The sequence below is a fragment of the Podarcis vaucheri genome (assembly GCF_965113315.1).
Source record: "Podarcis vaucheri genome assembly, chromosome: 15".
In the NCBI taxonomy this organism is placed as follows: Eukaryota; Metazoa; Chordata; class Lepidosauria; order Squamata; family Lacertidae; genus Podarcis; species Podarcis vaucheri.
In genome coordinates, this window is record NC_138753.1 from 17,774,412 (window position 1) to 17,789,500 (window position 15,089).

At 42.6% G+C, this 15,089-nt stretch overlaps 1 protein-coding gene across 7 annotated transcripts in view; it reads right to left on the minus strand.

Moving 5' to 3' along the window:
- ARHGAP32 (Rho GTPase activating protein 32) overlaps window positions 1–15,089 on the minus strand; it is a 199,896-nt gene that overhangs the window by 37,867 nt on the left and 146,940 nt on the right. For 5 of the 7 annotated variants that reach the window (XM_082201334.1, XM_082201335.1, XM_082201340.1 and 2 more), the window contains one exon: window positions 14,172–14,246. The exons of the other annotated variants lie outside the window; for them this stretch is intronic. In XM_082201334.1, the coding sequence (XP_082057460.1) occupies window positions 14,172–14,246 (75 nt within the window). The remainder of the gene's footprint in view (window positions 1–14,171; window positions 14,247–15,089) is intronic. 7 annotated transcript variants of the gene reach the window in all.

Sequence of the window (15,089 nt, forward strand, 5' to 3'; positions counted from 1 at the left end):
TTATACCTACTGTAAGTTATTCTAATTAAGCAATTTAACTTATTTCATTATTTCATTATTTATTTCTTTATTTAATTTATATACCACCCTTCATCTGGAGAACTCAGGGCAGTTCACAAGATAAAAATACAGGATAAAAGGATAAAATAAATAGTTAAAACAAAAACAAAATAAAACAAAATCCCCCCCTCCCCCAAGTTATTTGCTTCTGCTAGTTGAGGCTTAACCAGCAATGCAAGGAACTGATGTCCCATCCCATGGCCATTGCAAATTCCACCAACTCAGGTCTGGCTCCAGGGCTAAGGACTAGAATTTTACTCTAAACACATATACAGCAGAGATTTCAGGGTGTTGAACTGTGCGCCCAGCACAGAGAATGAGCATGTTGTAATGTACCTGTTCCCAAGCATGGTGTGAATTCTCTCACCATGAAACACATTTTGTTCTTGAGCCAGAGAATTTACACCATACACAGAAACTGTGTCCTTATAATTCCACACAGCATGTGTCAATCATGACTGAAGCTACACGTCTGTCAACGTTGAGGTCAACACCTGACAGAAGAACAGGATTAGCCATGTAATGCATTTTAAATCTTTTCCCTCTGTCAGATGCCTAGCTTTGTATTGATAGGCATGTGCAGTTTCAGTCATGACTAACATATAAGTGTTGACATACAGTAGACGTGCAGCTTACTCATAATTTACTTACATGATTGCAACTCTGGGCGAGTGGCAGGAAACTAAATAAATAAATGGAGCGCAGAGGAGAAATGTTTGTTTACATGACAACTTATTTCACAATAGAGTTTTATTTGACTTATCTTAATATGCCTGTTTAATAAAATATAATTATATAAAATATATTAATACAGTAGACTTGGGAATTATTATTTATTATTATTTATTTTAATTATGCTGCCCTTTATCTGAGGATCATAGGGCGGTTTACAATATAAAAGCACAAAAATACACAACATAGCAACAAGCATACCATATTTTTCGTCCTATAGGACACACTGGCCCGTGCTTCAGGCAGCAGGCTGCCGCCCCAAGCCTCACGCACCCGGCGGGATCTCCTGCCGGGCGTGCAAGGCTTGCGGACACCTGCCCGAAGCACGGAGAGCCCTTCGGAGGCTGCAGCCCCAAGCCTTGCACGCCCGGCGGGACCTCCCGCCGGGCGCACAAGGCTTGCGGACACCCTCCGGAGGGCTCCCCGTGCTTCGGGCTGCAGGCTGCTGCCCGCAAGCCTTGTGAGCCTGCAGGACCTCCCGCCGGCCTTGCAAGGCTTGCGGATAGCTTCCTGAAGCCTGGAGAGCGAGAGGGGTCAGTGCGCACCGATGCCACTCGCTCTCCAGGCTTCAGCGAAAGCCTGCATTCGCCCCATAGGATGCACACACATTTCCCCTTCATTTTTAGAGGGGGAAAAGTGCGTCCTATAGGGCGAAAAATACGGTAAACAATATTGGGCGCTTCAACCATTTTTGGTACAAGAAGGGACACAGGTGGCGCTGTGGATTAAACCACAGAGCCTAGGACTTGCCGATCAGAAGGTTGGCGGTTCGAATCCCTGCAACGGGGTGAGCTCCCATTGTTCGGTCCCTGCTCCTGCCAACCTAGAAGTTCAAAAGCACATCAAAGTGCAAGTAGATAAATAGGTACCGCTCCGGCGGGAAGGTAAACAGCGTTTCCGTGTGCTGCTCTGGTTCACCAGAAGCAGCTTAGTCATGCTGGCCACATGACCCGGAAGCGGTCTGCAGACAAACTCCTGCTCCCTCGGCCAATAAAGCGAGATGAGCGCCGCAACCCCAGAGTTGGTCACGACTGGACCTAATGGTCAGGGGTCCCTTTACCTTTAGCTAACATCTAGGAGTTCTGATAGGAGCTTGGCAGCTCTGGCTAGCCTTCTTTCCAGTTACAATCCTTTTTTTATAGAAGCAGCAGCAAGAAGAAATTGTGAGCTGCATCCAATTCTCTTGTGACCCGCTCAGTACAGCAACATGACTGCTGTTGAGTTAAAGGCATAATACTGCCATAGTTTAAGCTAGAGAGAACAAAGCAAGTATAGGCCCAAGTTCATACTGACTTGTATGAATATTACTGCTTGTAATATCACCCTGTTAAAAGGTTTGTTCTTGGCTACAGCTCAAGAACTTAACCATAAGCCCAGGTTCAGATATGATGCTAGGCCAAACTTTGGATTAGTGCAGTGTGGTGCAGGAGCAAAAAATACCAGGGTGGAGCAAGATGACCTCTGCAGTCTTGGGAAGCCATTGCTGTGTTGTGCAAACAAGGCCACCTTGTCAAATACACGAGATTTCTATTTTCAATATTTTTTAAATATAAAAACGGTATCACTTCAAAGCAAGATACTATTAATATATGACAGCACTTTAAAAGGGGCGGATTTTGAGATGATGCAAGAGAGCCAAACAAAAATACCGAAGAGTTATACAGAAAGGTGTTTCAGGGAGCATGATTGTAAACTGAATTTAAGTACATAACAGGTATTTCCTAATACTCACTATAGTTCTATGTCCATCCACTGCGGATGCGATGGAGTAATCAAGTCCTAGTCTCTCTTATTCTAGTAGTAGTTTTTGGCTACATGTTATAATCAGGTTTAATTAAGCCTTCTCACTGTGATTTTGTAGCTTGATAATCTAACATTCCATCTGCACCGGATCTCTAGTATCTGATTAAGAAGAGCTGAATGTTTCATCTATCAGTAAAGCAGTGTTGTTCTACTGTCAATCGTACTTTGGGGATACTTGTAGAATTGGAAGAGACCATGAGGGTCATCTAGTCCAACCCCCTGCAATCCAGGAATCTTTTGTCCAACGTGGAGCTTGAACCCATAAAGCTGAGATAAAGAGTCTTATGCTCTACTGACTGAGCTATCCCAGCAAGATTGCATCAGTATTTAATGAAACATGCCCTAGCAAGCATGCCACTCAATGTCTCAGTTGCTCAGAAAAAGCTGGTTGGAGCCTTGGATCAACAATGAAGTCATTTCCATTACAAATGAGCACTGAGCTAAAACAGAGCGCCATCAATATATTGATTGGCAGGCAAAGTCTGCCAGAAGGTAATACAGTAAAAGGGCAAGTATCCTTAAGAAGAGGCTCTACTTCTCTCTTCAATGTTTTACAAAAACCCTCTCGAGGTTATTTCTACAATCAGCCATAAGCAGAGGGAAGAAAACATCTGTCAAAGCGAGACAGCTTGATTTTTTTATTAAATAAACTAATTAGTTAATTCAATGAATTAAATTCAGATACAAATCAAGTGTAGAATCATCTTCGAGAGCAATATAAACCAATTCACTAAGCACAGCTGCATGAAACATTTTTAAATTATCTGAGTTAAGACTATACTTTAGTACATTTATATCCCATCTTCCACAGAGCTGAAGGTGTGGGCAGTTTTCTTTATCCTCATGTCCAGCCTGCAAGGTAAACAAGGATGAGAGATAGTGACAAGCCCAATGAGCTTCAGGGCTGAGGTGGGGTTTGAACCTGGGACACATGCTAAAAACTCTGACCACTACACCAGATTAGGTTGGGATCTGAAACAAAACTATTGAATCTGAGGTCTGCATTCAGACAGCACTTTATTCCTTTTTCCTGATGTTTCCTTACCTGTTCATGCTTAGAACAGAGTGGTCCTGTTTGGTGGCCCGGCTAAGTACCAAAGGAGCGTCACTAGTGGCAACAGCCATTCTCTTCCATTTTATGTCTATGCTCCTTCTACAAATCCAAGTGAAAAGCATAACATTGGGTGTGGGGGGGCAGTGCTGTGGAGGAAACCCTGTCTCTCAATTGGTTGGTGCCAGGCAGCCAATTGGACAGCCAATGGGTGCAAAGAGAGGACGGCCCCCGTATAGGCAAAGGCAAGCTGCAATTGGCTAAGGTCTGAGGAGCGGGGGCTGACTCTCAACAAGAGCATGATGACTTGAATTCAAGGTCATGGTGAGGCTTTGGTGCTTATCATTAGTTTTTCTTTCTCATCGGTGTTGGGCACCATGGTGGTGGCTGCGGCGACAGAGGTGAGTCCCGTGTATGTTTGACGCGCAGCTGGAAACTGTTGCATGTCAGCGGCCACAGCGCAAGGTGCCGGGAATGAAGACATTTGCCTTGGTGGCTATCGGAAGCCTTACAGGAATCTCATCAGGGTTATAGAACTACAACTGCCAGTGTGCATTGCAACTAAACTCAAGTGCCCCCCCCCCCGAAGTGCCTTTGGAATGTGTGTGCTCTTCCTATGTTTTAATTATATGTTTCATTTGAAATTTATTAATTGCATTTATATCACACTGTTTCCTCCAAGGAGTCCAAGGTGATGTGCATAGTTCTAAAATTCTTCTTCTTCCTCTATACCCGGCTTCTTTATCCTGACAGGGACTCAATGTCTGTGTTATTAACAAAAATGTAAACGTGTGTTTGTGTCTAAATATTGTTTAATAAATCATAAAACTAGAAAGTTGGAAATGATCCTGAGGATCATCTAGTCCAACACTCCGCGGTGCAGGAATATGCAGCTGGGATATCAGGGATCGAACCTGCAACCTTGACATTATCAGTATTGTGCTCTAACCAACTGAGCTACCTCAATTTCTTAAATAAATATATTAAATCTATTAATTGTGCGCATATATATGTATATACTGATTGTGTATATCAAGTTATATATTGCAAATACTTAAATTTATGCTATGGAAATTTAATTCAGCTGGGGCCTGCGAGTTCTGTGTTGAAGTACTTTTGCAGCCCACTTGGTCTGAGAGGTTAGAACACCCTGGTTTAGAAGGAGCAAACAAACTGGGTTATGTAGGAAACAGCCCTCCCCAACTCTTTATCCTCAGCAGTCAACATTTAGAAATATACCAACACTGAACCTGGAGCTTGCATTTACTTGTTTGAAATAATAGCTACCTACCTGAAGCTATCAAATCTTCATCTAAAACCTTTCCTCGGTTTAAAGCCATTATCAAACCTTGTGAAATTGAATTCCAGAAGTTCATTATTGTGATGAATAGCACTTCCCTATACAGTAGTACCTCGGGTTAAGAACTTAATTTGTTCTGGAGGTCCGTTCTTAACCTGAAACTGTTCTTAATCTGAGGTACCACTTTAGCTAATGGGGCCTCCTGCTGCCGCGACGCCGCTGCAGCGCGATTTCTGTTCTCATCCTAAAACAAAGTTCTTATCTTAACCCGAGGTACTATTTCTGGGGTAGCGGATTCTGTAACCTGAAGTGTCTGTAACTCGAGGTACCACTGTATCATCTTTATTATTACTGTGCACCCTACAACCAATTCCAACACCATAGAAGAATCCCCATGAAAAATATTAGAATCCAAAGTCTGCACAAACTGGGCAGGAAAGATCTGCCAGCCGGGATCTGTTATGCACAGGGCTTCCTACAAAATGGCTTGGGAGTGGGGTTTGGTCTTGAGAAACTGCAATTTGAGACTGAAGGTGTACCAGTTCCTCTGCCATTAATTAAATTTGATCAGCATGCTAAACAAAAACATGGTCGTGTGTGTGGCATATTTCCATGGCAACATCAATATTATAAAATTGTCTGTTCTTGCTTGTATGGAGACATAAGCGGGTCTGTGCCTATGAAATGAATTTGCCACCAATGGGACAAAATGTACTGCATTTTCACATAGGTTTTCTTCACGTAATTTACTTGGCTCCCAAAAGCAGAAGCAAGGGCAGGGGCAAAAAAAGATATCTGGAACAACAATGGGAAAAGGACATAGAGAGCAACACAGCCCTGCAGGACTGTTTCACAGGTCATGCTAAACCTTGCCTTCTGCAACCTGGACTTCTCCATTGGTCATGTGGGTTGGGACTAAACATCTTGAGGGTAGCAAGCTGGGGAAGACTGTGCTAAACTATGATTTATTGCTACAGGCATGAACCTTGGGGTTCATGTGCTCCTTCTTCCCATCCCCACATGGCCATGAGATTGGAAATGCTCACTTCAGTTTTCATGCATAGTTTTGTCTAAACTATGACTTTCAACAACCAAACCAGTTTCATGGTTTCCCTAAAACAAGAATGAGGACCCTCCAGAGCTCAGGCCAAATTAGGCCTGGCAAGGGTCTTATTATGGCCTCGTAAATTTACGTTTAAGGTTCTACTCACCTGTGGGCACTTTTATCAGACCCAGACACAATTACAAATAAATTGGTTTAAAAAGCACCAACTGACCAAAGAGATTAGTTTAGCCCTCAAACAGTAGAGGCTGCAAGAGCTTTGGAGGTGAACTGGCTTGCTAGCCTGTAGACAGTGCAGCAGGGTGGAAAAGATGGCTTTTCCCACCTGTTGGCCCCACAGTCATGGGTGGGGCCAACAGGTGGGTCCAAAATACAGAATTATGTCAAAGCTATATGATAGTTTTTGCCCTCTAGCTACCTAAGAAGAGGATGTGATGTGTAGAGGGGTTCACTGCTGAATCAGCTGAAATATAAGCCCTTGGACTAAGTGGCTATAGGAATGCTTCCATTCAATGATGATTGATCTCCTTCCAATCTACATTTCACAGTGAAATGCTACTGATCTGGAACATAGTGATTTGATATTCAAGCATTCCCCTGTGTTTAAGCAGCAACTGATAAAAGATGCTGACTCAACTGGAGAAAGGAAGCCCCTGAACGGAGATTTCTGAATTCCCCATAATGGAGACAAATCAAGGAAAGCGTGGGAGAATGAAGTGGTAAAGTTTTCCTTTTTGTGGGTTTTTACCCTAAGCCTTTAAACACACTTTGTATGCCTGCTAAAGCAGTTTCCGGTATCCATTGCTTCTCTAGTGGTTTGCTATGAGCTCATGTCTACTCTAAGAAAGCTTTGTTTTACCGCTATAGAATTAATAAGAGCACATGCTTAACACAGACCCAAGGCCAGGCATTTTTGAAAGGAGAACAATTATCACAATCTCTATAATTAATACAGGTCAGGAAAAAGAACTTCTTAAAAAGGTTTTATCGAGTCACAGAAAAAGCCTCAGAGTCAGGCAAACGGCTCCAGGGCACAGATCCAACAACCCTGACTGCTTGTCAAACAACAAGAAAACTAGTTTGTCTAGATACAACATTTATGGTCCCACACGACAAAGCGTCATTCACTAGTCTTGAGTAACAGGTTTTTACTCCCACCCACCCATGTAACGGGGGGGGGGGGGAGAGATTTGGATCAGTATGTTGAAACAGCTGCTGCCCATAAAACAAACTACTTCATTCTTCCATAGTTCTTGAAGCTTGGCTGACCAGATCAGGTTGGCACACTTGATTGTACCCCAGGAGCAAATTAGGAAATAACCTCTCCCCAAGTATCCTGTAACTGTTTATCAGAGGAGAGAGATACTTCAAATCTGTGTCGGTGTTAAAACAAATGCCTCAAACATTGCACTACATCCATGTTGGCTAAAGACACTAAGAAAATGTACAGATGTATCCCCATATTCATGAAAACAGAAGAAACAAGGGAAACCAGAGGTACAGCCTTACCTTTTTCCTCCACTGTTGCAGGCCAGGAATGAAAAGATCAGCCCCACTACCTGGCAAGGCTAGTCTATCGCTGTGCAGTGGAATTCTCTAATCAGCTCAGCACAGCATTCCAGCCTCAGAGGATTATAGCAGGCAGACTGAAAGGTCAGTCGGTATGGAGGAATTTCTTCACTGAAAACACTCAGAAGGAGCGATATTCTTCTTCAGCTCAGCTTTCCTTTTCTCCTCCAGTTCAGAGTCCCTGGCTGCCCCTCCTGGCTACCAATGCATCTAGAGGTGAGCTCAGCACCTCCCTGTGACTCTCTCCGGCTCTGCCTGCAATCGAGGAGGAAGCTCCTCCCAAAGATCTCACCCTTGTGAAACAAGCTACACAAGTCTAGCTCCACCCCACAGAGCCATTCCTCTGCTCAGGTGACTCTCAGACCCGGAGAAGCTGAGGATCTCTCGTACTGCTACACATCTTTTTCTTCCTTGGAAAGCTCAATGTGGAGTAATAACCTGTGAACTGGACAACATTCCTAGTCCAGCAATAAACCAAATGAATCAACAGGAAGGGGGAGGAGACAATTAAAGAGGATGACTCAACCACATATGGCAGCTCAAATGCATCGACCACACTAGGGAGTTGGAGTGAAATAATTTCTGTCCATATAGCTTTGTGGGGGAGGGAGTGCAGCAAAACAGACGGAATTGCTTTGTTACTTTCAAATGCAAGTTTCTCAGGATTCTGGACATCCCCCTCGTTTCAGTATAACTGGCACAGATGTGACATTCTCTCTCTCATGATGAGCATTAAAATGATTTTTTTTAATCCACAAATGATTTTCATATCTTAATACCGCTCTGTTTAAGCTACTTGGAAAATTGATCAAGGTTAATTGATTTAAGTAGTGCTAACTTGTTTTGGGGGTGCCAATACATAGATCTAGTATATATAACTAGATCAATTCCAAATGGTTTTAAACAACCCTAGCACAGCCTTTCTGCCCAAGACAAAGGACATCTGGAATTTCCTGGAGTCCCATGAAATAGCCGTCCAGCTGTTTGGACATGTTCACTGTAAACATCAATACTGCTTGGCAGTTAACTCTTGCTAAAACAGACACATACACAGAACAGCATAGCTGTTAAGCTATGCAAAAATTTGCAGATGATTAAAAGTGATGTTATTAAAGAAGAATATGAACTTCAATTCATTAAGTGTGAAATATATCTACTATTGTGTGGAATAACAATTTGGATTTATTTAACAAGAACGATCTGTTTTGCTTAAACTCCCTAATTATACCAGCTTCTAATGACCATTTATATAAATAACCCAGTCATAGGCAATGCTGTTTTCGCCTCAGGTTATGTAGGCATTTCTTAAAGTTAGGTAGCATGCCACTTGCAAGTCTGCAGCCTACCATGTATGCAAGCACTATGCAAATTAAATTCCTCAAATTTAATGAAAATGTCTTGTGTACTAGATAGAATAGTCTTTGTCAACCTGGTGCACTATAGATGTTTTGGAGTACAAGTCCAATCAGCACATCAGGTTAGCAAAGGTTGAGACAGTGAGACCTGGGTTCAAATCCCTCCTCAGCTGTGAAGCTCAAAGCCAAACTAAAGGCTACATGTAATAATAGTAATTTATACCCCACGCATCTTGCTGGGGTTCCCCAATCACTCTAGGCTGCTTCCAGCAAAATATTAAAATACCATAATTCATCAAATATTAAAAGCTTCCCTAACAGGGCTGCCATCAGGTGCCTTCTAAAAGTCAGATATTTATTTCTTTGCCATCTGGTGGGAGGGCATTCCAGAGCACGGGCGCCACTACCAAGAAGGCCCTCTGCCTGGTTCCCTGTAATGTCACTTCTCGCAGTGACGGAACTTCCAGAAGGCCCTCGGCGCTAGAACTCAGAACCATGGGGGTGGAGACACTCCTTCAGGTACACTGGGCCGAGACCATTTAGGGCTTTAAAGGTCAGCACCAATACTTTGAATTGTGCCCAGAAACGTACTGGGAGCCAATATAGGTCTTTCAGGACCAGTGTTATGTGGTATTGGCAGCCACTCCCAGGTCTAGCTACCACATTCTGGATTAGTTGTAGTTTCTGGGTCACCTTCAAAGGTAGCCCCACGTAGAGTGCATGGCAGTAGTCCAAGCGGGAGATAACCAGAGCATGCACCACTCTGGCGAGACAGTCTGCGGGCAGGTAGGGTCTCAGCCTGCATACCAGATGAAGCTGGTAGACAGCTGCCCTGGACACAGAATTGACCTACGCCTCCATGGACAGCTGTGAGTTCAAAATGACTCCCAGGCTGCACACCTGGTCCTTCAGAGGCACAGTTACCCCATTCAGGACCAGCGAGTCCTCCATTCCCACCCGCTCCTGTCCCCCCAAAATGGTACTTCTGTCTTGTCAGGATTCAACATCAATCTGTTAGCTGCCATCCATTCTCCAACCGCTTCTAGACTCGTAATTCTATTTCTCAGTGTTTTGTTTAAAGCATGGGTAGGCAAGCTAAGGCCCGGGGGCCGGATCCGGCCCAATCGCTTTCTAAATCCAGCCTGTGGAAGGTCCGGGAATCAGCGTGTTTTTACATGAGTAGAATGTGTCCTTTTGTTTAAAATGCATCTCTGGGTTATTTGTGGGGCCTGCCTGGTGTTTTAACATGAGTAGAATACAGTGGTAATTTGGGTTACATACACTTCAGGTTACATATGCTTCAGGTTACAGACTCTGCTAACCCAGAAATAGTGCTTCAGGTTAAGAGGTTTGCTTCAGGATAAGAACAGAAATCGTGCTCCAGCAGCGCGACAGCAGCAGGAGGCCCCATTAGCTAAAATGGTGCTTCAGGTTAAGAACAGTTTCAGGTTAAGAACAGTCCTCCGGAACAAATTAAGTACTTAACCCGAGGTACCACTGTATGTGCTTTTATTTAAAATGCATCTCTGGGTTATTTGTGGGGCCTGCCTGGTATTTTTACATGAGTAGAATATGTGCTTTTATTTAAAATGCATCTCTGGGTTATTTGTGGGACATTCCCCCCTCCTCAAAATAGTCTGCCCCCCCAAGGTCTGAGGGACAGTGGACCGGCCCCCTGCTGAAAAAGTTTGCTGACCCTTGGTTTAAAGGGAAGCATATGACACTTGTAGCATTGAATGACTGAAGGATAGCCTACTAAAGCTTTCCCCGTTAGCCAATTTTCAACTCTGTGGTTCAGCAGGAACCCTGAAAGGAGACGAGATTTGTTTGTGTGTGTGTGTGTGTGTGTGTGTAGGCAGGGCTGTCAACCTTGGATCCTCAGAATTCAAAGCCATTTTGTTCCTTCAACACCAGCTGGAAATTTGTGTAATTAATCCCCTTGCCCAATTGGTTTCAATCTACTATTTTACTTCTACTACCACCCCATTTAAGATTGCCCACCAAATGAGAAAAAGTTCAGATCTGTAAATGTGAAAAATATATTGCTATAAACAGTGATTATTTGTGCACATTATTTGCAGAATGGTGCCCTTCTGTGCATCTGCGAAACATATATTTCAGTGTGCCTTGGTCCACCATTATACACACACTCTCTGCCTTTTTACATTATGGGACTGTAGGTTTTTGCATTCAGAACCTCATTTGTTGCTGTCATGTTCATTTATATGAATGTATGGTGAATACAAATTGACTGTGTACCATGCTTAATTTGATTTGGCACCATTTTATGTTGACAGCTTGGAAACATGCTGACCATTTGTGTAATTAATTCAAACATTGAAAACGTTCCTTCTCACCCCCCTCCATGCCTTAAATAGATCTGAGACTGAAGGGAATCAGAAGAATTACGGTTTTGAAACTTCAATATTTACAATGTTTCATTACAACTTACTTTTCTGGGACAATTCATAAGCCATGGTTTTTCTTATGATGAGCCTCTCACAGCATCCCTGTGCGAGAAGTTACGATGAAAGGCAGTGGCTCACTCACAATTAGCCAATAAGCACTGGGACTGAACAGGGACATCAACACAGTTTTGCCCAGTTTTGTCTATGTGCAGTTCTCTAACACCACACTGGCTCTCCTTTTCAGGGTTAAAACAATCTTTTGGCAAATTGTGGGGATTGCAGAATGGATCTGCGTGGAGACTGGGATTATATGACTTCTGTGATTGGGATAGTTTAGGGCTAAACAATTAACTACTTGCTCACCTGGGGTGACTAGTTGGAAAAGGATTATTGTTGTGACATCACAGTTAACATCCTGAAGTTCAACACTGACTCCAGAGTTCAGCACCAAGGGCAGAAATCCTGTTATATACACAGACTCTCTTAGTTGTGCCAATAATGAAGGTAATGAAGCCTAGCGTCTGTTACTTGCTAAATACCTTAGACTATATCTTCAAAGCACTGCTGTTAAAGTAATTAATGAGCAAATGTGAAAAAGAAGAGGATGATATCAGCACTTCAAGCAATGCAGGAGAAAAGAGGCCTAAATGAACGCCTGCAAGGTGTGACAATTTAATTGCTTAAAGAAATATGTCTACCAGTAAATAAAGGTTGTGTGTGAAAAGTTGAGCTGTGAGTATATTTTTGCTTTGTTTAAAAACAATCAGCTTAGATTTTATAGATCACACACATTGTGGTGTAATGACTAAACACACAGGATAATGCTCAAAAGTGTCTGTAAGATAACAGAGTAGTGAAGAAGAAGAAGAAGAAGAAGAAGAAGAAGAAGAAGAAGAAGAAGAAGAAGAAGAAGAAGAATTTATTAGTATCAGTTATACCCCACCCATCACTCTGGATGGCTCCAAATAGAATATTAAAAACACAATAAATACATCAAACATTAAAAACTTCCCAAAACAGGGCTGCCTTCAGATGTTTTCTAAAAGTCAGGTAGTTGTTTATTTCCTTGACATCTGATGAGAGGGCGTTCCACAGGGCGGGCGCCACTACTGAGAAGGCCCTCTGCCTGACTCCCTGTAACCTCATTTCTCACAGTGAGGGAACTGTAGAAGGCTCTCGGCGCTGGACCTCAGTATAGCTCAGCATTATTTTAAAACATGGTACTGGGAACCAGGTCCAGATCCATGCTCATCAAGGGTGTCTGTATTGACTAAATCACCCTCTCTCAACTTCAGTTCTCCATCTATTGACCTTGCCAGAGCTTTGCAACAATGATGAACCAGACCAAAATTGTAACCAAATTGTAAAGCACTTTACAAATCAAGAAGTGATTTATTAATGAAAATACTAATAAATTATAATAGCCCTCATTTACTCTCTCAGCCACCAACTGTCTGTTTTACTTACTTGGGTAAAAGGTTGTCCTGGTAAAAAAAGAATTTTACTGTTGGTTGTGATGAGTTAAAATCACCCTCTGCAACCTAGTGTTCAGATCTTTTAAACTACAACTCCCATCAGCCCCAGCCAGCACATGGAGCTGATGGGAGTTGTAATCCAAAACATCTGGAGGGCACTAGCTTGGGGAAGGCTGAGTTAAATGCTTCATTTCTCTTGCTTGCTGCTGTTTTAGCCCAAGGTCTCCCACTCCTTTCCACAGAGCATCATGTGGCCAGAGCTTACTTCTGCTCTTTGGGGTGAGCAGCTTGCACTGAGGGAAGTTGTTGGATACCACTGTGGGGTTCCTGCACAACAGCCTGGTATGTTGCTTTGGTCCAAAGCAAAGTGGAGAGAAGGAGCTGAGTAGATCCCAAGAAGGACATCTTTAATGTCAAATCAGAGAAATTGATTCTGACATTTAGAAGGTAACTTCTAATTTCACTTAGGCCCTTAAACAGGACTCAGATTAATGGCTGTTACCTTACAAGCAGAATATATCAAAATAAATACAAGTCTTCATATGTCTACAGCTACCCTATAGCTTCCCAAATTATAAACAAACAGTATGAGCTGCACTAAAAAGTGTCTAAATAAATGGCTCTAAGAAGCTATTTTAATATAGCAAAGATTAGTCACATAACTGTGTTTTGCATAATTTTATTCCAATACATCTTCTTCTTTGGAGATTCTTGCAATGTAGTCAAGACAACTATAGCAACAGCAGTTTCTACTTATAGCTTTGCAGCTGTGTACATAATATGGTCATTTGAGCTGCTGCTAAACTACAGAGATTCAACAATATTTCTTCTCTCTTCTTTCCCCTCCCTCTGTCTTCTCCTCAGTCCTGAGACAAAGTTTCCAGTGGCAGGCAACATATCTGCTTTGGTATGTGTTCATACACATTTGTATTTGTGTGTATGTACACATTTTACACACACACACACACACACACACACACACACCTTATTTATAACCACATCTCAAGGAAACAGCAGCTAAGTATAATTCAAGGTTCACAAACACACAGAGACACCCAAATTTGCAGGATTCATAGAGCCTATAAATCCATTCGGGTGAGGGTGGGACATGCGGAAAATGACTAGTGAACTGACTGATTTCCATGGCACCTGCCAAGAGAAACATTACACCATCACCTGGATGTTAGGCTCTTTCCCCAACTTTTAGATAAGAAGTGTTCAGGCATAACTAGAACTATAGTCTATCTTCTAACACCAAATCTATATCCATTAATAGGTATTATTGCTAGAACACACAATGTTAGACTCAGGGTTAGTACACTTAAGAGTCTACAGTTGACTGCGACATGCTCTACCTGAGCTCAGCTGGGAATAGTTCAGAGGCTCTGAAACACATGCTGAACCTGGCTTTACACTATCCATCTCCAAATCTGCATGTGGTTTGGGGGGTGGGATGAGGCAAGAAAGGACAAAAAAATAAATTTTAACATACTGGTCAATAGCAACTTGATTTGCAAGATAGTAATAGAATAGAATAGCTTCAAATCTCTGCTGCTTATTTTAAGCTCCAGAATAAAATTGGTTTGAATTGTTTCTACATATATGCACGTAAAACAGAAATGAGACCCTTGGTCAGAACTTACTATCTACCTCTAACTACGGTAAATGCCACCATGTTATCAGTCTGACTCTGACCAACATCTGCCAGGACTTTCCTTTACGGGGAAAATGTTCATGGCCTTTTTATTGCTTAGATGTAAGAAGCGCACCCACAACAGATGAATTCAGATGCATCAATTCCCATGGCCAAAAGGATCTAAGATTATGTTACAGAGAATGAGTGCTTTAATACATGTTTTAAAAGTACAGCTACAACCCTACCTAATGCACCCAACCAGAGTTGTGGTGGAGTATATCCACTTTGGCACACAAATATATTTGTGAATGCCAGTGTGGTGTAGTGGTTAAGAGTGGTAGACTCCTAATCTGGGGAACCGGGTTCGCGTCTCCACTCCTCCACATGCAGCTGCTGGGTGACCTTGGGCCAGTCACACTTCCTTGAAGTCTCTCAGCCCCACTCACCTCACAGAGTGTTTGTTGTGGGGGAGGAAGGGAAAGGAGAATGTTAGCCGCTTTGAGACTCCTTAAAGGGAGTGAAAGGCGGGATATCAAATCCAAACTCTTCTTCTTCTTCTTCAATGCTATGGAGTCAACGTGTGGCAACCACACACCAATCCAACAATTGTGATCCTAGTCACAGATCTAGGATCTAT